At 40.0% G+C, this 26,205-nt stretch overlaps 2 protein-coding genes across 2 annotated transcripts; one reads left to right on the top strand and one right to left on the bottom strand.

The window, feature by feature from the left end:
* Nucleotides 1-18: 18 nt before the first annotated feature.
* LOC115268126 (uncharacterized) lies at nucleotides 19-17,946 on the bottom strand. The gene is made up of 4 exons (XM_062855885.1): nucleotides 17,678-17,946; nucleotides 478-605; nucleotides 246-412; nucleotides 19-184 (listed from the first exon to the last, which is right to left on the bottom strand). Exons 1-4 carry the CDS (start codon nucleotides 17,835-17,837, stop codon nucleotides 130-132), a joined length of 510 nt encoding a protein of 169 aa, XP_062711869.1. The 5' UTR covers nucleotides 17,838-17,946; the 3' UTR covers nucleotides 19-129.
* Nucleotides 894-5,674, top strand: LOC134289666 (uncharacterized protein K02A2.6-like). The gene has a single exon (XM_062855876.1). It carries the CDS (start codon nucleotides 1,150-1,152, stop codon nucleotides 5,476-5,478), a length of 4,329 nt encoding a protein of 1,442 aa, XP_062711860.1. The 5' UTR covers nucleotides 894-1,149; the 3' UTR covers nucleotides 5,479-5,674.
* Nucleotides 17,947-26,205: the final 8,259 nt, after the last annotated feature.

Raw genomic sequence — 26,205 nt, 5'->3', positions numbered from 1 at the left:
GATGTTATTATTTGGAACTTTACTGGTTATAATGCTTCAAAACTTTATTTCATAATTATTATTGCGTATCAATCACACTAAACAAATTTTAACCCTAAATAACAAGTACGGATATCACATTTCTTCGCCCTAATTGAAAATTTTGCATCGCTCGCAGCAAGGAACGTCGGAGTTTTGACAATTACTGAAACGAAAAATCCACCATCAATCCCAAGTTCAAGAATTACACTTCTATCACAACTCACAATAAGTTGACGCAGTTCATACAAATCTTCTCCGGGCAGTATTGGCAGCTGATCCCACAAAACTCGCACAGCTCCAGATTACAGTTGGTGCAGTCCGCATGGACCACCGATTGGCGATCGCAGATACGACATTTCCGGTCCGCCTTTTTCCCCATCCATTGTGGGCACTAACATAAAAATTCATCATTATTTTATTATATTGAATAGTTGCATAGACATTTCTGTAACTTACATTCGCTAAATCGAAATCGTACTCTCCGGCACCTAAAAGTCGCACGTGTCTGAGGCACTCACGCTGGCACGCACCTTGCTGGCGAGAGGATGTTTTCGCTCCCAAAAACAGCATGTTGACGGTCTTTTCTGCAAAGAAAATTATACAATTTGGTGTCAAAAATTTAGTTAGGTATTATTTCTACAGTTTGTTTCACTGTCATATCAGTGTTCAGTTTCAATTCGTCTAAATTTCAAAAGGAGAAACTAACACTCGTTAGTTATAGGATTAAGGTCAAGAAGCACATCCCAACAAGCGTCACCAGGAAGACCGAATCCAAGTACATCGCAATCGCAGACACCATCAAACGCCACTACGCCAAGTTGGACAAGCTGACACTTAAGTGCAACTCCCTGCATTTAAAGTTGACTAACTGTTGGAGACTGTCAAGAAGTCGAAGCAGTCATTGATTTTGTTAATTGTTGATCTTAGTAACACACACCTTTGCTCACACCTACCTAGCAACACTACCATATAAAAGTAAGGTCCCGCGCTGGGTAGAGTCATTCTGTATCTTCAAGTTGAACAATAAACACCATTAATTAGTAATCAATCTGAAGTACATCAGTTGGCGACGAGGATTAATCACGAATTCATCGCTTTGGAGGAAGAGCTGCAGTTCCAAGATCCAAGATGGAAGAACTTTACCAACAGATCCTGTGGCAGAACCAGCAGATGGCGGAGCAAAACGCTCGTTTGGTCCAGATGATGGAACGCTTCGGCTTTCAAGAAAGCGGTCCCATTCGGTCAGCGGGCAACCCGGAATTCATACTAGAATCTCTGGCATCCAACATCAAGGAGTTCATCTACGATCCCGAGAACGGCCTGGTTTTCGAACGCTGGTACAGGAAATACGAAGACCTCTTTCTCAAGGACGGAGCAAACTTGGACGATGCGGCTAAAGTTCGGTTGCTGTTACGAAGCCTCAGCGTAACGGTCCATGACAAGTACGTCAACTTTGTCCTTCCGAAGCACCCTCGAGACTTTTCGTTCGGAGAAACAGTGAAGAAGTTGACGGAGCTGTTCAGTACCCGAATCTCTTTGTTCAGCAAGCGGTACAAGTGCTTCCAGATTACCAAGAACGAAGCGGACGACTTTTTGACGTATGCTGGAACGGTGAACCGGTGCTGCGAAGACTTCGAGCTCAACAACATAACGGCGGACCAATTCAAAAGCCTGATCTTCATATGTGGACTACGATCATCAAAGGACGCTGACATCCGGACGAGGCTCTTGTCTAAGCTAGAGGCCAACACAGAAGGTGAATGCACCCTGGAGTCACTCATTTCCGAGTGCCAACGCCTACAGAACCTCAAGCACGATACAGCCATGGTGGAACAGAGGAAACCGGTAAGCTCAATCTGTGCAGTCAAGCAGACCAAGCCCCGACCGTTTCCAACCGGTTCTAAGGAGAAGATGAAAACGAAATCCGATGGTCCGAAAACTCCCTGTTGGCGATGTGGCGGAATGCATTACGTCCGGGACTGCACCTATACGAAGCATGTTTGCCGGGACTGCAAGCAAACCGGCCACAAGGAAGGTTACTGTGGATGCTACACATCCAAGTCGACGACGTCCAAGAAGAAGAAAACCGTCAACGGCATTTTCTGCATCAACCAGGTGAGCTGCACATCAAGGCGAAAGTTCCTGACTGTGGACATCAACGGGTCACAAGCTACTCTTCAGTTAGACACTGCGTCGGACATCACCATCATTTCGCAGAAGGTGTGGAGGAAGAACCTGGGATCGCCATCACTCGCAACCACAACACGGACTGCCAAGACAGCGTCGGGAAATCAACTCCATCTTCTCGGTGAACTCCAATGCTCAGTCACGGTCGGAGGAGTCACCAAAACCGCAACTTTCTATGTAACCAAAAACGGCATCAACCTGTTCGGATTGGATTGGATCGAGCTATTCGAACTGTGGCATACACCGCTGTCTTCGATCTGCAATCAAGTCCAAGCCACTTCAGATCACATCAATCAAGTCGATCGGTACAAAGCTGCGTATCCAGAAGTCTTCAAGTCCGGCCTTGGACACTGCAAAAAGATGAAAGTACGACTGTATCTCAAGCCCGATGCTAGACCCGTTTTCAAGCCTAAACGACCGGTTCCTTTCACGTCCATGGAGAAGATCGACGCAGAGTTGGACCGTCTCCAATCATTGGGAATAATCGAACCAGTGGATTTTTCACAGTGGGCTGCTCCGATCGTTGTCGTGAAGAAACCTGGAGGAAAAGTTCGAATATGTGCTGACTACTCAACAGGATTGAACGCTGTCTTGGAGCCGAACCACTATCCACTACCAGTTCCTGATGACATCTTTACGAAGCTCAACGGTTGCCGGTATTTTAGCATCATCGACCTCAGCGACGCCTACCTTCAAGTGGAAGTGGACGATGATTCAAAACAGCTGCTCACAATCAACACTCACCGAGGACTTTTCCGATTCAACCGGCTCGCACCTGGTGTCAAATCTGCTCCCGGGGCCTTCCAGCAATTGATGAATACCATGATCGCTGGTCTCAAAGGAGTGGATTCGTTTTTGGACGACATTTTCATCTACAGCAAAACCGAAAAGGAACATCACCAGATTCTCAACGCACTATTCAAACGACTTCAAGATTATGGTTTCGTTTTGCGCGAAGAAAAGTGCAACATTCTTCAGAGTCAAGTGAAGTTTCTGGCACACATCGTAGACGAGAAAGGCCTCCATCCTGACCCAGCCAAAGTGGATGCCATTGTGAAGATGCCGCCTCCCAAAGATGTCACAACCCTACGTTCATTCCTTGGTGCAGTAAACTTTTATGCGAAGTTCGTGCCCGAAATGCATCAACTGCGACGCCCGCTTGACGCAATGCTCAAGAAAGACGCAAAATTCGTTTGGACCAAAGAATGCCAGAGATCGTTCCAGCGTTTCAAAGAGGTACTCCAATCGGATTTGCTCCTGACTCATTATGACCCTTCATTGGATATCATTGTTGCTGCCGATGCATCGCAATCTGGAATCGGTGCCTGCCTTCTACACAAGCTTCCGGATGGTTCAATCAAAGCCGTGGCACATGCATCTCGATCACTCACTCCGGCAGAGGCAAATTACGGACAGATAGAGAAGGAAGGACTCGCACTGGTGTTCGCTGTAACAAAATTCCATCGAATGCTGCTAGGTCGCAAATTCACTCTCCAGACGGATCACCAACCACTCCTGCGAATTTTTGGACAAAAGAAGGGAATTCCGGTTCATACGGCCAACCGCCTTCAACGTTGGGCTTTGACGCTTCTATGCTATGATTTTGAAATCGAGTACGTGTCCACAACTCAATTTGGATATGCCGACGTTCTCTCTCGCCTCATCGACAATTACGTCAAACCAGAGGAAGATTTCATCATCGCATCCATTCAATTAGAAGGCGATATCGAAATTCCGCTTCAAGAAGCTATCAGCTCGCTACCCGTGACATTCAAGTCGGTTCGTGATGCTACTCTCAAATGTCCAGTCCTACAGCAAGTGACAAACTTCATCAAGAATGGGTGGCCTTCCAAACTCGACAACATCACCAGCACGGCAGTACAACCCTTTTTCGCTCATCGAGACGCACTATCAGTAGTAAAGGACTGCATCATGATGTCTAACCGTTTGGTCATTCCGGAAAACTACCGTCAGCGTATTCTCAAGCAACTCCATAGAGGACATCCAGGAATGGAGAGGATGAAAGCTGTTGCACGCAGCTACGTGTATTGGCCAAGGATCGATGACAACATTGCCGATTTTGTTAGAAGTTGTGAAAGCTGCGCTATCCATTCGAAAACACCGACGAAAGTTCCTCTGCAATCCTGGCCACTAACCAAATCTCCCTGGGAACGTCTTCACATCGATTTCGCTGGCCCGCTCAACGGTTTGTACTTTCTGGTAGTTGTTGACGCTTTTTCCAAGTGGCCAGAAATTCGCATCGTACGATCCCCGACAACAGCAGCAGTAACCGAGTTCCTGAACGAGCTGTTTTCACGTTTTGGAATTCCCAACGTCGTAGTTTCTGATAATGGAAGCCAATTCACATCGGAACAGTTCGCAGTTCTGTGCAGAAGAAACGGCATTCAACACTTTCGGATATCACCGTATCACCCTCAGTCCAATGGTCAGGCGGAACGATTTGTCGATACTCTGAAAAGATCTTTGCACAAAATCAACGAGGGGGAAAACATGTCAGAAACGCTCCAGACTTTCCTTCAAGTATACCGGACCACTCCAAGTCGTGTGCTGAACGGCAAGACTCCATCGCAGCTGATGCTTGGTCGGAACATGAGGACAACTCTGGATCTGCTCCATCATGAACAACCACCACAGGCAATTCGCAATCACCACCAAGAAGAGCAGTTCAACCGAAAGCATGGAGTAACTACACGAGACTTTCATCGAGGTGACATGGTCTACGCCAAGGTCTACAGCAGCAATACCAAGTGGCAGTGGGTTCCCGGCGTCATCATTGAAGCTATCGGACGAGTCAACCATAACGTACTATTGGACGACTGGCATGGACGAAAGAAGCTGATAAGGTCGCATTCAAACCAACTCAAGCTCCGTTTCAATGAAGCATCGGTCGCAACGGATTCAACCGCCTTGGACATCCTGGTAGACATGTTCGGTCTTCAAACAAGATCACCGGCATTGCAAGTCCAAAGGATTCAACCCGAGCAAGAGACGATTCCAATTCCATCAACCTCCAGTTTTGAACCACAGCCTGAAATGGATGATCAATTACCGGCAGTTTCAAATCAACCAGGACGCACTGAGGACGGTTCCGAGTCAATGATAGAGCATGGTCGAGCCGAACAGCCAGAACTAATCGATGACACCAATGATCCACCGGTCGAGGTCAATTTCGCACCAGCAAGATCAAGCCGCCCTCAAAGAACAATTCGGATGCCTTCCAGATTTGAACCATACCTACTTTGGAGATAAGAAGGGAGGCATGTTGGAGACTGTCAAGAAGTCGAAGCAGTCATTGATTTTGTTAATTGTTGATCTTAGTAACACACACCTTTGCTCACACCTACCTAGCAACACTACCATATAAAAGTAAGGTCCCGCGCTGGGTAGAGTCATTCTGTATCTTCAAGTTGAACAATAAACACCATTAATTAGTAATCAATCTGAAGTACATCACTAACAAATATCCGGAAGGCTTCCTATTGTTCCTCACCAACAAGGTACAACGAGATAGGAAGCAGTGTTGGTAAACTCACACTCAAAGCACACTCATGAACAGCTCCTGCGTGAGCAAACTCGCACGCGATTCTGAATCGTTTTCTCACGCCCGAGAATGTCATGCAAAATCTCGCACTCACGAGTCAAGCGCTGAAATCTCCGTCAAGCGCCGAAATTGTAAAACGAATCCAAATACATTTGAACGGCAATCAATGTTGTTGTACGCTAGATTCGCTTTTGTTTTATCATACAATCCTAAAAACCAAGGTTGCAACCATTCATTTGCAAAGATTTACATTCATTTGCTATTATCTCAGTTCAGAAGCATGCTATCAAAAAACAATGTATGGATGAATTTAACCATGTAGTTTTATCTGAAAGTTTGCCGAATAATATTGCGGTCGCACACGCATTCCAAAGTCGTGAGCGAGCTGTGAAGGCAACTTTCTACAGCGCGAATGAAATTTACATTCATCGCGTGGAGAGTTGCCTTCACAGCTCGCTCACGACTTTGGTATACGTTTGCGACCCCAATGTTATTCGGCAAACTTTCAGATAAAACTACAAGGTTAAATTCATCCATATACATTGTTTTTCGATAGCATGCTTCTGAACTGAGATAATAGCAAATGAATGTAAATCTTTGCAAATGAATGATCGCAACCTTGCTAAAAACTTCGATGTATACATTAAGATCACCAAGAAATAAAGGAATGAGTGAAATCATGAGTCAACTCATGCATGATTTTTTCAGCGGTGAGTTTGGCGAGTCAAGAATCGCGCGTGAAACAACTCAACAATAAGATTTGAGAATTTGAGTTTTTACCAACACTGATTGTGGGGTATGAACAAAGCTGAGTAGCATTTCCCATGCGTGTATTTCCCCTAACAAGCATCAGTGACAGCCAGCACCATGACGGGGTCGTCGTCAGTGTGATGCTGCCTCATTGACGAGTGGACTGTTGGCGGAGCAAGTCGCCATCACCGTATTATGCCAAGTGATTCTACTGCAGTTTGCTAAGATGGCTGGGAACGGATTGTTCCAGTGAGTTGCCCGGCATTCACATTGGCGATCCTGCCAGGAGTGCATCATAATCAATAACAAGTTAATCATAAAAAAGGTAGAATCACTTGGCATAAAAACAGTGAGAGAAAACAAATCGTTTTGGTGTGTGAAGTGTGTGGTGGTGCTGCAAACACAGTGAAGTGGGTGTTGCAATTCTGCGGTTCCTGACGAAAGCTAGAGCGCGGAAAGTTTTTGTTTTTTTTTTCAACCGCTTTCTTTTTTAGCCTTGGCTCTAGCACAAACACATGAACAAAGGCGTGGTGACGTGGTTGATTTTTGTTGTCGACTGGTAGCACGCTGTGGATAGGTGGTCGGTCGATGATTGCATGCATGTTTCTTCATGTTCTTGCTCGGCATGGATGGTCGCGCTTTCGTTGATTCCTCGGATCGTACATGCTCGTGTTGTCGCTCGGTTGAACGGTAAATGCAAACAGGTTGATGTGCATGATGGTAGAGGTGTTTGACTATTGTGAATGTTGCCGTAAAATACTCGCGGCATTGGTTGGTTGGGTTGGTTTTTGCTCGGGTTTTTGGTTGGGCAAATTAATGGCGTGTCGAACCGCCGATAATTTTTTCTGCATAAGGAAAATGCAGGGACGTGTAATGGAAACCGTCCAAGGAAACGGCATTTTTAGATAACCGCCGAAAATTATTCTGCATAAAGAAAATGCAGGGACGTGTAGTGAAAACCGTCCAAGGTAAAGGCGTTGTTGGATAACCGCCGACAATTTTTCTGCATAAGGAAAATGCAGGGACGTGTAATGAAAACCGTCCAAGGAAACGGCATTTTTGGATAACCGCCGAAAATTATTCTGCATAAAGAAAATGCAGGGACGTGTAGTGAAAACCGTCCAAGGTAAAGGCGTTGTTGGATAACCGCCGACAATTTTTCTGCATAAGGAAAATGCAGGGACGTGCAATGAAAACCGTCCAAGGAAACGGCATTTTTGAAAAACCGCCGAAAATTATTCTGCATAAAGAAAATGCAGGGACGTGTAGTGAAAACCGTCCAAGGAAACGGCATTTTTGGATAACCGCCGAAAATTATTCTGCATAAAGAAAATGCAGGGACGTGTAGTGAAAACCGTCCAAAGTAAAGGCGTTTTTGGATAACCGCCGACAATTTTTCTGCATAAGGAAAATGCAGGGACGTGTAATGAAACCCGTCTAACGAAATGGCGTTGCATGATAACTGCCGAAAGCTGTGCGTGAGGAAAATGCAGGAACGTGTAATGAAAACCGCCCATAAAAATTGCATATCGTAAAACAGTTTAAAATTCGAAGTACGCAATGAAAACATATCTACTGAAAATATGTTGTAGAACCTCTTTCGAACTCGTTTTGTAGAATCTATTTTCGTATAATGAAGGACATTTGTGTGTTATATATGGTCCATCTGTACCATCACATTGAAGCATTGAAAGTGGAGATGTATGATATACGGAATCTTTAGTCTGATAAATCTCAAATTCGTTAATCTCTTGTTTTTTTTTTTTTCGCAATCGTGAATAACGATTGATTTGAAAGAGAGAAAAACAGGGCCGGCTACATAACGAGACGTGCGCTTGAAGGAGAGAAGACGCATCACCCAACTGCGTGTGTTGTAGTTATTTTTATTGGAGCTCAGCAAAACTCCATAGATGATCGGTTAGCATTGCAAGTTATCAATCAAATGATATAGGTTCGATATTAACAAAAGTGCGTTTACTAAACAAAAAAGTAAATGTGGCCATTCGTCTTAATTCTTGTATCTTGAAGTGTATCTTGTTGCATTGGTGCCATAAGGATGAAGAGAACGAAATTGAGGGATTGAGCGTAAAAATAACAAGCCTGCTAGTAAGAAACTTTTTTTTCGGAGAAGAGGGAGAATGTGGGGTATGAACAAAGCTGAGTAGCATTTCCCATGCGTGTATTTCCCCTAACAAGCATCAGTGACAGCCAGCACCATGACGGGGTCGTCGTCAATGTGATGCTGCCTCATTGACGAGTGGACTGTTGGCGGAGCAAGTCGCCATCACCGTATTATGCCAAGTGATTCTACTGCAGTTTGCTAAGATGGCTGGGAACGGATTGTTCCAGTGAGTTGCCCGGCATTCACACTGATAGGAAAAAAGACTACACAAAAAGAAGCTGGTGAATCTACGAAACGAGACCAGAGCGATGAAGGACACCCACACTACTATTCGGGTGGTTCAACCCATTGAAGGATTCGTAGTAAACCGTTCGACGCAACAGTTCACAGTGGAACAATTGACAGACCTCAATAAGGGGTTAGGATATGCGGTTATTTCGAAACACGACGTGGAACAGATCACCGTGGACATGAAAACAGGGATCACACAAAACGTGGCCAAACATACAGCCAGGAACATTGTAGCAGACGCTATTAAAGCACGACAACGCAGTAAGTGAAATGCAGGCAAGGATTTTAACGGAACTTAAGAAGAAACCAGTATACCACATGAAGGCAGGCAAAGGTAACACGGTGGTTATTATGGACAGGAAGGACTACGACTAACAGATGGAGAAGAAGATAAACGAAGGACCATACAGACATCTACGAAAAGGCCCACTACTCCCCTAGCCGTCAGATTTATTTTTTTTATTTCGAGTCAACTCTATAATTTTAAGTTCCAGACAAAATATCTCAAGAAATAAACTATTTAATTAAAAGAGGTTTTTATCCATGATTATCGAACCTTTTTTTGCTTGGAAACCAAAAAAAAGATAACCATTTCAATCTTATCATAGAATTTTACCAAATAACATGGCTCAATCAATGGGAACTAAGTTTGAAAACTTAATTTTATGATGTTCATTCGCGAAATACAAAAACAACATGACAAATTTTCCAGATATACCGGAACCGGTTCCGGTAAGGAAAAAGAAGGATGTAGTAGCACATAATTCACGAATTTTCACTAGTATGCAATTCAAACAATTCAGGTGTTTGTTCAGGAGCTTCTCCAGGGATTCTATCAGAAATTCCTCAAGGAACTTCTCCAGGAATATCTTTCTTGGGAAGGGTTCCGATAGTAATTGTTTCAGGGTTTGTTCCAAGAAGTGCTTCAGGAATTCCTCCCATGATTTTTTTAGAAATTTTTACAGGATACATCGAAGAATTCCTCCAGAATTTTTCCATAGCTTCCTTCAGTGATTCCATCATGTATTGCTCCAGAGGTTTTTTTTTCAAGAATTCTTCTAGGAGTTTCACCAGACATTCCACCGGAAATTTCTCCTGGAATATCTTAAGTGGTTCTTCCAGTGATTGTTCCAGTACTTTTTTCAGGAATTTCTCCAGGAATTCCCAAAGGAATGCCAATAGAGATCCTTTTAGGTATTTTTGCAAGTTCCTCCAGAGACTTCTTTAGGGATTTCTCCATATATTCCTTCAAGAATTCAACTAGAGATTGCTCCAATAATTCAATTTTGAATAATTCGAAGTGTTTCAGCAGACATATCTTTCAGAAACCCTTACAGAAAATTTAATCAGAGATAGACATTATTTAAAAATTAATCCAGGATTTATTTAAAACATTGTACCAAACATTCTTTTGGGAGTCCATCCAAAGATTTCAACAATAATTCGTTCAGAATTTATTGCAGACATGGATTCTTTCATATATTTTTTTCTATGTATTCCTACAGAAATTCGCACAGGAATTTGTTAAAAAAGCTTTCCTTGGATTCCTAAGGATTTTTTTCATGGGATTGCTTCCGGGATTCCTCATGGGATTTCTTCAGGAATTCATTCAGGTTTTCCTCCAAGAATAATTATTCCTCCAGGGGTTCGCCCGGGAATTTCTTTTGTGTTTCTAGAGACGAACCAGCCAAGCGCTGAAAGTCTCTCTAATAAAGACAAATCAATCAATTTTGTGTTTCTTTCAGAAACAACTCCAGGGATTATTTTAAAAAATCATCCAAGGATTCCCCCATGAACTCTTTTTAGAATTCCTTCTTTAAGGAATTCCTCTTGGAATTCCTTCAAGAACTCCTCCAGGAATTAATCCAGTACTTCCTCCAGGGACTGTTAAGGGATTCTCTTGGAACTGCTTCCAGGATTCCCCCTGGGGTTTCTTTAGGAACTGCTACAGGGATTCCTCAATGAGTTCCTCCACGAAGTTTTCTTATGATTCCTTCAGGATTTCTCCAAGAATTTCATCTACGATTTCTTCAGGAATTCCTTAACCCTCCTTTGGCATTAGGGTCATTTTTGACCCAAACCTTGCACTACGTCAGCAAGCTACTGCCAACGTAATGCAAAAGGAAGATTAAGGGATTCCTCCAAAAGTTATTCTAGGGATTCCTCTAGAAATTGCTGCAGGGATTTCACTAAAAATTCCTCCAGAGACCCCAACAGAAATGTCTCTAAAAATTCCTCAAGAAATTCCTTCAGTATTTTTTCTCGAGATCCCTCTAGGATATCCGCCTAGGATTCCTTCAGGGATTCTTCCAGGAAATCCTCCAGGGATTCCTCCAAGAATTTGCCCAGGGCTTCACTCGGAAATTCTTTCTGTGATTCTTTCTGGAACAACTTATTTTTAAAAAATCCTCCAAAGATTCTAATTCAAAGAATGCAATCATAAAAATCTTCAGGACGTCTTACCTGTATCAATAGATCTAACAACTGGTCGCAGTGACTTAGATACCCAATAAGGAATAAAAAAAATACCTGTATCTTTTTTCAGTAACATCTGAATTTTCACGACATACCGTGTGCGCACCTAACTTTGCGCAGGTCCAAACTTTGCGCATTCTTGTAAAATAACGAAACAAATAACTAAATGTCAACATATTCACCAGTTTAATCATTGCAGTAGCATTGTGTAAACATAAACATTGTTTGACAAATATTTAATGTCCATAAAATCTTTGTTTATGTTGAATAATAAACAAAAAATAAACAAAAATGTCAAAATTTGCCTCGCCTTAACACGGTTGCCATAAGTAACTCTACTAAAAATCAACATTTTCCTCGATAAAACTGTGCAACGATGATTTATTTTGCAGTTAATTGACAAAAAAGGTGATATTCTAGTAATATCAATCACAGTTCGTAAGAAATTTTTCAATTTAATTAGTAAATAGTGGTGCGCAATGTTTGGAACCATTATTTGCACTGTGTTCCTAATTTTTGCGCACTTTCAGTAAATGCTTGTTGAACGTGAATACATGACTTATGAACCATCTAAATATTATGTAACACCAGTGCCTCTCCGCCATGTAGCAAATTTTGTATAGAAATTAGTAGAAAATTGTATGAACCGTAGCACTATGGCAGGCACTCTCCATCTGTCTACAATGAGACGTGATTTGTGAACAGTCCTTCATTTGGATTTTCCGGCGGTCAATGTTAGGGACGATTCAAATATGACGTCCACCATTTTTAAGACTTTTAGAACCCCCTCAGATTGATTTCTCACGACACATACAGTCTACAAAACCAATGACTATTTTTACGAGATTCTATTAAATGTGACTTCAAAATTCAACCAAGTGTTTCTCCAAAATTTCCAGTAGGCGTCTTTTTACAATTTCCATAAAAAACAGCATTCAGTATCAGCATGAAAGTCCAAGAAAGAGTTATGGGGAGAACTCTAATTTGAAAATGTTCATTATTTTTTACTGATTGTTCCGAGCCTCATGTCGAAATATTTAATGTAAGTGCATTTGAAAACGATTTCCGCAAAATCCGCGCCGAAATTAGCAAAAACGCGTGAAACGCAAAAACCGCGAAAAACGCAAAATACGCGCCACGTGTAACAGCCCTGCAGGTAATGTTTAAGGATTCCCTTGGGAATTCCTCTTGAAATTGCTTCCGGGATTCCTTTTAGAGTTTCTTCAGAAATTCCTCCAGGGATTTCTTCAGCAACTGCTGCAGAGATTCCTCCACGAACTCTTCCTACACTCAGCCAAATAACCTTAAGATCTCCATAAGGCCCAACTTATGAAACGGCCTTTAAATAATTCATAATGATTCGGACGAATTTCATAAGGTCACTCTATGACGTAAAATCGTCTCACAGTTTGGTTTTTATTCATGTTTAGCAACATGGTATTTTCAAGCGTCGGTAGCCGTGTGGATAAAACACGGGCTCGGTGATCCCGACGTTCATGGATCGAATCCAGTCTGCATCATTTTAAGATTTTTTTGTTCTTTCCATAAGTCTATCTTATAAAATTTGTCATAGCAAGCACGATCAATTTCCATAAGGTATTCTTATGGATGACATAAGAATTAGTTATAGCAAATTTTCATAAGGTATTTCGATGAATTTCGCTAGTTTTTTTCGCTGAGTGTAGAATTCCTCGTTAATACCTCTAGAAGTTCATAGGGAAATCTTACAAGAATTGCTCGAAAATTCCTACAGAAATTCCTCCCAGAGTTTTTTTTTAATTCCACAAGTTCCTCGGAATTTTTCCAGGAATTCTTTCCGAAGCAACTAGTGAAATTCCTCCAGGAGTTTCAAGAGATTTTTTCTACAAGTTCCTCGGGAATTTCTCCAGGAGTTCGTCGGAAATTCTTCCTGCAGTGTCTCGGGAATTCCTCCAGTAAATAATCAGGAATTCTCCCAGAAGGTCCTCGAGAATTCCTCCAGGAATTCTTCGTGGAGTTCCTCGGGAATACCTGAAGTAGTTCTTCCCAAATTCCACTATTATATCCTCGATATTTTTCCATGAGTTCCTTGAAAATTCCTCTACGATTTTCTTATTTCCCTTGAAATTCCTCCAGGATTTCTTCAGGAAATTTCCAGCAGTTCCGCAGAAAATGCTACAGAAGTTTCTCGGGAATTCCTCAAGAAGTTTTTAAGGAATTCTTCTGAAAGTTTTCGAAAATTCCTTCACGAGTTTTCCTCCAGGAGTTCTCCAGAAGTTCGTCGAGAATACCTACTTCCAGCAGTTCCTCGGAAACTTCTACAGAAGTTTCTCGAGAATTTTACCAAGAGTTTCTCGGGAAATCCTCTTGCAGTTCTTTGGGAATTCCTCCAGGAGACGAATGCCCTTCAGCTTAACAAAAAAAACCTCCAGGAGTTACTGAAGGAATTTCTGAGGAATTCAAATAGCGTTCTAAGCTAGAAAAATCGCTGAGGACCAAATCTTACAAAAAAAACGGCATATCAAAACGCATCAAACGACCCCTCGGCATGGAAGCTTGTGCTGACGGGCTTCGTTAGATGTCCTGAATTCAATGTATTTCTATTCTAATTATTTTCAAATGAGCGATTCCAAGCAACAGCATCAAAATTAAGGAAAATTTTTAATTCATGATTTTCTATTGAACTGAAACTTTGCACAGTTTTTCAGTTCCATCTAAATCGCCATTTTTCGATATCAAATTTTTATTTAGAGCCACGACTAACTTTTCAAAAGGGTGTATGTGAAAATGGTTCAAAAATATTCAAAAATATGCACAGCAAAAACGGATTGTTCGATTGTTATGAATTTTTCAGCAAAGTTAGATAGCTAAATGGTGATTTCTAAGAAAATATACACAGTGAAAAAAAATCTATTTTATCATTGAAAAACATCATTTTTGTCACAAAAACTCAAATATCTCAAAACCCTATCTTTTTACCAACTTGAATTTTTTAGGGAAAACGGTCCATTGTATTAGCAATCTACCATAAAAATTTGGTGATGGTAAACTAATAAACAAAAAAGTTATAACATTTCAAAAATTTCACAATTTTTACATTTAGTAAAAAAAAATTTCTGTGTAAATTATTTCGGCCGGGAATCGCGATTTGATGCTGATTTTATTGTTCAGCAAAGTTAGATTACTAAATGGCGATTCCTAAGAAAATATACACTGTGAAAAAAATTTTTTTTAACATTAAAAAATATCATTTTTGTCACAAAAACTCAAATATCTCAAAACCCTATCTTTTTACCAACGTAATTTTTTAGAGAAAACGGTCCATTGTATTAGCAATCTACCATGAAAATAAACAAAAAAATTATGACAATTCAAACATTTCACAATTTTCACATTTAGTAATAATTTTTTTTGGTGTAAATTATTTCGGCCGGAAATTGAAGTTTGATGCTGATTTTATTGTTAATGGCCTTGCGTGAGTAAAACAAGTTGTTTTTATTATATATTATATATACATATAATATACTATGCACCGTAATGTTCCGATTTTATCACGCCCTCCGCGCATTAGTCGTTTATTCATTAATTTGCTGTTACATTTGAGGACAAGTGTTTTCCCTCTTCTTCAAGATGAATGTTGAAAGCGTGTTTTGCAACGTTAAAAATATTGAAATGGGTATAGATGTTGAAGAATATTACAGGGCATTTTTGAAAAGGGGCGTAATTAAATTGTTTAAACAGATGTCGCTGATGGCAATTTCTCAGTTGTTGTCGTTTTCGAACTTCCTGCGCCCTGCTTTACCGATGATATACAGATGGCTCGTTTGTCAAATTTTAGACGGCAGGACGTGCAAATGCGTAATTTTGTACACAATGTGGACATTTGGGCATAACCAGTCTCTTTCAGTTTATCTATGGTGCTTTCGGTGAGATTTCGTAACTCTTTTGAACATTTTTTTTCATCAAACGGTCTACAAGAGAGCGTTGAGCTGAAGACCTTTGAGAAAGCGACTGTTCATCTTGTTCGTTAGATTATAATAAACAAAATCACTTATTAATTTTAACTTACTTGTTTGGTGTTGGTGGCTGAAGAAAAAAAAATACTATACAATTTTTAATATTCATAGCGGTAGTATTTTTTTGTTTTTTTCGTGAGCATTGTCAGGTATGTATACAGACAAACAAACGTAACACTGGCGAAATTTTCATTGACCACGCCTTCAACGATCATTTTGAATCTTGGTTGTGGCTTTCATAACAAGAAGAGCGCCCATCGTTTTTCTTTGCGTTTGACGTTTCACACTAGCGCCTTCTGATGACGATATTGCACAACGCAGTGTTTCGTGAAACATTTCCACCAGGTGGTGATAGTGTGAACTGGGCGATGAATTTTCACTAAAATTGTTCTAGGCGTTTCGTCTGTTTGTCTGTGGTATGTACCTCTTATGCATTTGTTGTTGTTGAAGTTACTCGCATTCTTCCGATCATAAAGTCTGTTCTCTACACACTTAATTTTGATTACCGAGTTCGGTAATTTTTTGACGAGATTAAAACTGCTGAGCACCGAACTCGTTCAGCAAAAATGCATTGTTTACCTTTTCCATACGATTTTGACAGTTGTTTTACTGAGCCTCAGTAAAATCGATTACCGAAACTACCGAGATCGTGCTGCTGTTATAATCTCGTCAAAAAAGTACCGAACAGGCAATTCAGAAATAAGTGTGTAAGAGGGATTTTTTTTGCGGATAAACTAGACGTATACGCGTATAAAAAACTTTTATTATACAGCTTTTGTCTTAAAAATAAATTCAATTCCATTTTTCTTATAATCAACAGCTTTTCAACACTACCAAGGGATTTTTTCACCAGTCACGTACAATTAAAAGTATGACAATCTCAATATTTTTGATCACAACACTGGATCGCGTCTAAGTTTCAAATAGATACTATAGTAATTACGAATAATCAAACTAAAGTATCATGAAAACAACTTGTTTAATTCAGGCGGTAGCCTTTACAATAAAATCAGCATCAAAATATAATTCTCGAAATAATTTACACAGAAAAAAAATTTGTTTTGTTACTAAATGTAAAAATTGTGAAATGTTTGAAATGTCATAACTTTTTTGTTTATCAGTTTACCATCACCAAAATTTTATGGTAGATAGCTGATATAATGGGCCATTTCCCCTAAAAAATTGAAGTTGGTAAAAAGATAGGGTTTTGAGATATTTGAGTTTTTGTGACAAATATCATATTTTTTCAAAAACGATCGATCAAAAACGATCAATTCTGACTATACATGTCAATGGTTGCCCCTCCGTGATTGATCTGAACTGGTACCAGTTGCACTGAGATCCAACTGAATAAGGGGCTGGGACATTCCACTTATTCTCAAAGTGCAATTTTAGCAGTTCATGCATATTTGATCAATAACGGCGCCGGCCAAGTCCTTATAGTCAGCTGGGAAGGGAAAGGACTGTTAGAGTGTACTGGTTGTTGCTACTAGAGACCGAGAGCACTCTGCGTCCCCACAACGCAGCACGGACTGGGGTATTTGTTAGACGGAAAGGATGGGAGATCTGGGAGTCACCGTTGGGTCGGTGATGCGATCCATGGATAGGGTTATTTATAGTATTCGTGATAGATTGTGTGGTGAATAAGGTGAATAAGGTCAAGCGGCACAGCACGCTTTGGTTGCATAACTTATAGGCGTTATATACACTGTGCTGTGAGTGAAGTTGGAAGGGAGGGAAACGACTTTTTTTCAATTCGTTTCTGGTTCTAGCGATGGCTATGAACATATGAATATACATGAGTTGTATATGTAGAGAAGAGAGAGCGAGAGAAAGTGGATAGAAAGATACAAAGTAGGATGAAAAGGACGGGCCAGGGATTGAACCCATGACCTTCTGCATGCGAATCAGAAGCGGTAGCCACTAGACCACCAAGCCCGTCATTAACAAATATCATATTTTTTCAAAGTAGAAAAAGAAATTTTTTACAGTGTATATTTTCTAAGGAATCATCATTTAGTTATCTAACTTTGCTGAAAAATTTATAACAATCGAACAATCCGTTTTTGCTGTACAGCTTTTAGAATATTTTAGAACTATTTTCGCATACACCCTTTTGAAAAGTTAGTTTAATATCAAAAAATGGCGATTTATATGAAATTGAAAAACTGTGCAGTTTCAGATATTTTTGAAATGGTCGCTCAGGATCGACTGACATGACTCCGTGGAATTCCTCAAATGATATTCCTACAACTTGTTTATAGTTCAACTAACCTTCGATTTGTCGCATCTTTCGCTCGTCGCGACGGTCCATTTGAATCTGGTTGACGAACATCTTGCGCTGCATGACGAAGGGACAACCCGCATCGGCATCGTCCTCGGATCGCGCCCGTTTGCGCCCAAACCCACTGCAGTTTCCGTTCGTCAGCAACATATCGCACGCAGTCTCACACTTTCGGGAACAGAATTACCTATACACCATTTGATGGTTTAATTGAAACGAATGATTATTTTAACTATTACGTTTACAATAAAACAACAAAATTATAATAAACTACTTTGGGTTACTTGAATCAACTAAAACGGTAAACAATAAAGTCCCGCTTTTGTACGGCCCACACTGCTCTCTAAAATAAAAACGCTCATTTTTGAGTAGCGCCCATGCCGCACAGGGACTGTGTTGGAAAAACACATTTTTTTAAATTGCTCGTACGCTCACATTTTTGCAAAATATCAATATTTTTCGGTATTTGAAGGTGGTTTATAAACCCAGTGAGCTGCCATGTCGAAATTATTGCAAAATACATGCTCATGTGAGCGTACGAGCAATTTAAAAAAAATGTGTGTTTCCAACACAGTCATGTGCGGCATGGATGTTTACTAAAAATGTGCAGGTCAAACACATTTTTGAGCGTAGCCGTTTTTGCGTGTGACAGCTGAGAGCGCGATATCGTCATCATGTCATGATGGTGGAAATTCATCATCATCATCATCATCATCATCATGTATACACTCAGAAATATATTTATTTGGAGAAGGTTTAAAATTTAATCAATTTTGTCATTCTCGAAGTTTACACATATCTTAGTATAAGATGTATACTGAGTTGGTATACGAGCTTATACTGATTCAGTTTTACATTAGATTATTTTTACCGACGTATTCATGCAGTCCACAACGGTTTCAATAAAAACAGAAGGACTATTTTTAAGATAATAATAAAGTTTAATTTTCGCAGTCATCATAGCTAAAAGGTAAGAAATTATTAAACTTATTCCCCGACAACTCAGCGATGAATTGGTGAACACAATCATACACCGCATTTTACTCGTTATTCTGTAGGAATCCGTGACAGAAAGTAGCCGTTTCTGCATCGGGCCGCACGGTTCATCTTGGGTGGAGTTGGTGGTGGAGAAGATCGGCAAGTTGGGAGAAATAGTGGCGGCGGCGAAAGGATTCCCTGCGATTCCGATCGGAAAACAATCAGGTGCTGCATTTCTACCTCCGGAATCAAGACGCCAAACACGATCGGTAAGAGCACATCGTCGAGTGTAGCCGGAACATCGCCATCGGATGCGTAGAGGAACTCACATTTTCTGAGCACGTCTGAAGTAAAATGTTCAGTCGGAGGATCCCAAGTAACCGACAGAAACAGTGGAAGGGAAGACGCCTTCAGACGAAGAAGCGGACAGTGCGCCGGGAAAAATCGACATGGTCCGCCTGTTGCTGCTGATGGAGTTCGTCACTGGTGGTCAATTTGCTTGGTTTTGGTGACGGGGACAACTAACATCTGTGAAACTGATCTCCAGAGACAACTAATCAATTATTAATTGTACTGTATGTAGTGAATAAAATATTGATCTAAATTGTAAGTTTATTATTCGTCGATTTCATTTTTCTTCCAAAAATAAACAATTTCCAAGCATTCTAAATTAAATCCTGACTAATCTAGCTCAAATATAGTAAAGTTATACTCGCGAACGTATATGTGAAAGTTATACTTTGGGCGTATAAACTGCATATATACAAAGCCTGGGGTCAACCAGGCGAAATGGATTTAGAGTGGGATTTATACTATTTAGTTTTGATTTTCTTCTGAGTGTACACTGAACAAAAATCCCCGCCAAAAATCGAATGAAAATTGCCTCATCTGAGCCCCATGCCTAATATAAGATGATTTGAAGAAGGCGATCATTCAATCGCCGATTTGACAGAATCAAAACACACGATATGAAAATCATTCAAAGCCGGCATTATAACCATTCAACTCAGAATCAAAACAAATCAAGGTAAGGATGATAATCATTCAAAACTGGTTCAATAAAACGGATGCAATATGAATGAAAATAGTTACGAAATCAAATATTGTTTATATGGGAATGATTTACTTCTGAATTCAATTATTTTTAAATATTCTGACAAAAGCTAATATCACAACCATTCCAACTAATTTGAAAGATACATTCAATGAAGTGATTTTCATTCAAATTAGTAAGAACGGTTGTGATATTAGATTTTGTCAGAATTAATGAAAAATTGTGCACAACAAACATTTTTCCGGAATAAACTTTTTATTTGACCTAGTATTTTACTACCCTTTAACATAAAATCTGGAATTTTAATGACGTCTCACTTCAATGTTTCACATATATAATTACCGCTGCCATTTGCACACCACAATCCTCGGAATAATCCTCCTTCTTTAACAAACTGGTGCTACTTAAAATGGCTCTCCACAGGGGTTCTCTGAAAAGAAAGAAACGATTATCAATATTAATTCAGAACAGTAATGCAGGGGAACTTACCGGAAAGTGTTAGAGTAATGCCTGATGGATCCATCAGGCATCTTGTGCCTCTTTTGGATTCAAGCGCACTTAATATTTTCCCTATCGCGAGACTTTGTTTCGCTGCAAAGTAAACAAATATTTCGAGCGTTGAGCGTTGAAAGGTTGACCAAAATAGAATGATATTCGGATTGGGGATAACATGAAATATATGCGGCTTGTATTAAAACTAATATCATACCAAAGATAAACAAAAATCCATCATTATTGATTTGAAAATCATTCGATCGAGATTGTCATTCAGTTTTAGGGTTCAGAGGTTGATCACACGACTGAATGACGATTCATTCGTTTGGCTGCGGGGATTTCGTTTGGTTATGGAATGATTTTCGGTATGAGGCACGGCAGTAAATGCTTTCCGATAGTTTTGTGATGACAATCATTCACAACAAACCCCAAACAAAAATTCATTTATTTCTTGTGTCAATTTTAGATTTGAAACAGGATGATTTTTATTTAGTTGAAGACAGTACAATCATTCTGCTATGAAATCATTCAAAATTCAGATTCTGCAGAATTATATCGCATTGAGTGAAGAATCATTCTTCGTACGGCGGGGGTTTTCGTTCAGTGTACATGAGCTGATCACAGATCAACTGTGGCATGAACATTTTTTGAATAGGACGTTTTGCGCTGGTGTTTCGGAGAAAAAAAAAAAATACTCAAAATCTGGTCTTTTTTCACTCATCTCGACAGGTAAGTGAAACACGTCCGTGAGTGAAACAGATTTCATCTTTGGAGAAACCAGTCAAATTTGAGTGTTGTTTTAGGTTCAATGTTCATAAATGAATGCATTTTCAAATGTTGGGGTTTATGCATCATAATGCTGTTCAAACAGAGCCCATAAATTATGGACCATAATACAGATTTCGTCAGTTCGTATGGATCCAACGGACTTATCTCCGCGGATCTATGTTATTTTTTTTGACGTTTTATCCTTGACCTATACAGTCTGAACCCGCTCGTTGAGCGACAACCTCCACCCAACCAACGGATTCGATTCGCTAGTTGGGTGAAGTGACAGCAGCACAAGGGGCGCGCGCATTGTTTTTTTTAAATCATGTTTAGGTTGGAAGTAAAAAGTAAAATTTTTCAATTTGTTTTACATTTAGAGCAAAACTGATACTTTTTGCAAGATACATATATGGCCAATGCGATGATAAATAATTATTTTCACCAATTTTTAGTCGGTGAAGTGAAAATATAGATGTTTATGAAACCACCCGGACCAAAATGCAAGCACAAAACACTTTCAATGATCGACAAAATAAAGATTGCCGATGTTTTGCATTTGTTTCGAAGTAATTGTACATATTGTTTTTTTTTTTAAAGAAATATGAAATAGAAATTCTTCTTGATTATCAGTAAAGTTTAAGAAACCAAAAACTCATTAGCTCGCCCCTCGGAATTACAGATTGGTTGTCATTTTCACTTTGACATTGAATTATGACATCCAGGTACTTTTTAGTTGGCTGACAGCTCAACTAACGGAGCCCCAACTAAAAAGTCACCCAACTATTAAGCCCCCAACCAGCGAGTCATGACTGTATAGTTTTAATAACTGACAGGCTTACGTATAATTAATAAACTACAATTACAACTATTCTACAATTGGCTTCTTTAGCGGTGTTGAGATAATTCCATATTCTGAATCTGCATGCGAAACTGAGCCGAAATCCAAATTTTCATGAATTTTGGTGCCCAAGAACCTATTTAAAAATCAATTTGAAGTTTGTATGGGAGCGATTTGTCGAATCACCCCTCGTCGCATTTTGTACTGGGTGGAGCCAGCGGCGTCATGGTCGCAATTTTTTCCGCAGTGAAGTTCGCAGATTGTGAACAATCCTCGGTACTCACTTTACGTAATTTATGTTTAGTCCCTTACTGCCAGAGCTGTCAGATCAGTGTAACACGCTAAATAAAATTTACACAAAAGGCAATTTACACGGAAAAAAATACACGGTTATGAATATTTATTGGGTACCGGACTGGTCACCGAAAATTTGATCGTTTTCTTTGGTACATCGAGGTCTTGAAATTAGTCTATGGTGGAGCTGTCAAACAGTTACCCAGCTGTCAAAAGGTGATTTCAAAAAATCTCTTTGAAATCAATTTTAGGTACCAAAATAAACTTCTAAAAATCTGAAAAAAATCATAGTGGCTCAGAAAAAGGTGCTCTTTCGTATAAAATCAAAAAATTGATACATTTTTCTTAATTTAAAAACCCAATTCTACATTCTTTCTATATTTGGAACTAAACGGAACAGTATCCAGCTTTTTACGCTATGATGAGGGGGTGAATCAATTTTGACAATTCTTGCCGACAGTCTTTGCAGCATCAGAGCTCATCAGAGTTGGTGTAAATTTCAGTTCAACTCCAGCAAACTGTCAAAAATTTTAACCTTAGATGTTTTCAAGTTTTACCTGAGTTTTTTCCGTATGAGTTATTTAAATAAATGTATTTTCTTTAATTTTAGGTATGTGATTGCAGCCATTTGTAATACCACAATTAATTGAGTTGAAAAAGTAGAGGAAATATCATGAGTCGACTTCAAAACATCAAATGATTCTTATGACTGCAACTTCATCAATCAATAACACCTAACCTGCTCCTGAAATTTCCCACTCAGTTTTTTCGCGAGGAACATAAAAAAATAGTCGGAAACTTTGTAGTATGATACCTATCCCGTAAGAGTTGTTTCAATATTTGAGATTTCCAAAGGGAATTATCCAGAATAGTTAAATTGATATGGTCAATTACATTCCAGAACATCTTAGTTGCGGACAGAGACGTTGCGGGAAGGGATTTTTAGAGAAACCTTGCATAAAATGCCAAAGCACAGACAAACAGACGTCTCACTCTACTCACTTCCCATCGTTTCCCTTTTTAACGGATTATTCAAATATTCCGTAGTTCGCAAATTGCTCACTCATGGCGCTTGCATCGCTTTTGCTCCTGTTTGACGTTTGCTCACTACTGCCATCTACTCAGTGGGTTTCCGTACCACAGCATAATTAGCATTGGGCGATTATGTTTACGTGACGATGACTTTTATCGCATTTTGTTCCAAGTGATACGTCTGTTTGTCTGTGGCCAAAGGTTATCACAATGCAAGACACGATGACTTTGGGAACCTAATTTCAAATGCGTCATATGCACATAGTGGGTATGATAGAGAATTACCACTTTTCTTCAAACGTCGAGATTTTCAATAACTTGAATCGTCTTCCAACAGTCAGACCTGAAGAAAAATTGATCTAAATCTGTAGAATTCACTGCATCTATCGATATCATAATAGGGTCTTGCATGGGTTGTGGATTCAGGAAAATAGAGAGACCAACACCAAGAATTAGAAAAACGGTCAAGGATTCCGCTAGATTATTAGCATGGAGAGTGTCACAATTGTAGATTTTTTTTCTGTAGAGCGGGTTGGATTTGTAGTCGGTTGATGACATTGTGACTATTTGTACGAAACCATTCGGATCTTCGACGTCAAGTTCCTTCCTCTAGAAGTTTCATTCCTTTGCTTTTTAAATGGTCGGCAGTCTCCTAAAATTGTAGAAAAAACTTTTAATTCGTACAGAAAAACTTGAAAACATCCAAGGTGAAAACTTTTGACATTTTGCTATTGTTGAACTGAATTTTTCGGCTACTCTGATGAGCTCTGATGCTGCAAGGGCTGTCGGCAAGAATTGTCAAAATTGAATCACCCCTCATTATAGCGTAAAAAGCTGGATTCAACTCGATTTCTTTAACTTCCCGAATAGAATGGTATTATACGATTACGATTCTGTTTATCGTTTTCCAATTATTCACGGTATCATAAAATTTATGATAAACCAATGATACTGTGAATCGTATTGGTGATAACATGTATCATATTCGGAGTTTGAACGATAGACCGAATGGGTTGTTAAGTATCGTTACCATTCAAAAATGGCAATTTTCACGAACAAAAAAATTGTCAAATCATTCACATTATAATCAATTTATCGTTTACTTTATGATACACTGAATAATATAAACAAGCTTGAAATATTTCGTTATTCTGCGTTATCGACTTGAAAAAAAAATACACACCCCTGCGGAACCACATGTCAAGTGCGTGACGTAACCCATTCTGTTTATATTTGGATGCGGATTTTTTTTAACAATCCGGGACTCGAACTGCAGTGATTGGTATTTGGCTGGTTCCTTTTTCCTCGTCGGTCTTTGCCCAGGGGACCATATCGACTTGGTGCTCGCGGGTAGTTAGAAAACAATGCTCCTAAAGAAGGTGGCAGAGCTGGCAGAGGAACCACCATTGGAGGCCGATGCAAGGTGTGCAAGGCAAGTTAGTGCTCTCGTTATGCAATGCATACCCGGCAGCTTACTCGGAAATACTCTTTGCGGCCACAGCAACAACTGATGCATTTGTTATTTGATCCTCAATGTGCACGGGCTGCAGCGAGGGCAGCAGTTTATTTGGGTGCGGTGAAATCCTAATGCATTTTCGTTGCAGTGTTCATCACATTTATTACAATGACATGCATGTTTCGCGCCTGGAAGTTCAATTTATTGGCCTGATTAACAAGCGCAAGAAGAAATACCTCAATATTTTTTTTTTTTCTATTATTTATTTAAAAGGCTCATTCGTGCAGAGCACATTACGGAGCCAATTTCAGTTATTGTATTACATTTTGTTTTACAATTGTTCTTACAAATAAACGTCACTTTGAGCTTTTGCGGGCGGCCTTCTTTGGACGCAGCATCTCCGTGGATCCAGACGCTGCAAACTGGGCCCGTCGTTCACTCGCTTGATGTTTAGTAACCGCTTCTTTTATCGAGGTCATCATTTTCACAAGACCTTGCTCCTGCATCCTGTATCTTTGCTCCGCTTCTTCTGTCCTCTGTTGTTCCGCTACTGTTTCTTGTGTGTCCTCTTCTTCAATCAATTCCTCCTCAATGATATCGTTCTCTACAGAACCCGTTTCATCCAACAACGATACTACTCCGGATTCAACCACTCCCGCATACGATAGTTCCTCGTTTCTCTTCTCTTTCTTTTTCCAAACTTTCCGTTGCGGGCAAGAGTCTTTTCGATGCCCTTCCATGTTGCACGCGAAACACCGATTCTTAAGCCCATCGTAAAATATCCTCGCCCTCCAGTTGTCTAATTCCAGGGATGCTGGGATATCCTTTCTGATGTCTATGTACACCCCGCGTACTCCAGTTTGTACATGGTCGAGTCCAAGACCGACTGGGAATTTCTCTCTCACTACGTTTTCCACTTTTCCAAATTCACCAAGTGCCAGAGATATGGTGTTGTCCGGTAATTCCGGGGGCAAATCAAACACTCGCACATACGAAATTATTCTTCCCGCAATAGACATGCACACTTCCACGATAGCGCCACTGAAGTAGGCGAACTTAAGCCGTTCCTCATTCCGTTGCAATACATCTTCGAAGGCGTCCGATGATTTCAATTTGATGCAAACAGATTTATCCCGTGGCATTTTGTAAACCGTTTCCAGTTGCGTTTGGTCCCAATTCAACTTTTTTATGAATTCCGCAATCTCTTCCCAGGAAGGAGGTACTGCTCCTACGGGGAATCGAAATTGAACCGTGTTGCAAATCATTGCCTTCGACATATTCTGCCACAGTCCAGCTGCAAAGCGAACAAAAGAGTTCGAGCACCGACACTTGCTATCACAAAGCCACCGTTGCGTTGTTACAATCAATGCCAACCGCAGAGTGGTCTGCTGCTACGTCTGTTGTTGACGGAGGCACAAGATAAACTGATTACCTCAATATTGTGGGGTTTCTAATCTGTAGGAAACCGAAAAAGACATGCCACATCTCAAAGAAAACAAGTCATGGCCGCAAAATTTACGAAAACCTATGATTCAGTACTATTCATGTATCATTCAATGAATCATTATTATAATTGAAATGATTCTTGAAAAATATTAAATAA

This window comes from Aedes albopictus, chromosome 3 (genome assembly GCF_035046485.1).
Source record: "Aedes albopictus strain Foshan chromosome 3, AalbF5, whole genome shotgun sequence".
Classification (NCBI taxonomy): Eukaryota; Metazoa; Arthropoda; class Insecta; order Diptera; family Culicidae; genus Aedes; species Aedes albopictus.
This window is presented reverse-complemented; position numbering and strand designations above follow the sequence as displayed.

Excerpts from the sequence above, each read along its gene's own strand:
- LOC134289666 (XM_062855876.1), top strand. The coding sequence starts at position 1,150 with ATGGAAGAACTTTACCAACAGATCCTGTGGCAGAACCAGCAGATGGCG.
- LOC115268126 (XM_062855885.1), bottom strand. The coding sequence starts at position 17,837 with ATGTTGCTGACGAACGGAAACTGCAGTGGGTTTGGGCGCAAACGGGCG. Across the intron at positions 606-17,677 it reads AAAGATGCGACAAATCGAAG|AAAAGACCGTCAACATGCTG; the intron begins GTTAGTTGAACT and ends TTTTCTTTGCAG. Across the intron at positions 413-477 it reads ACGATTTCGATTTAGCGAAT|TGCCCACAATGGATGGGGAA; the intron begins GTAAGTTACAGA and ends TTTTTATGTTAG.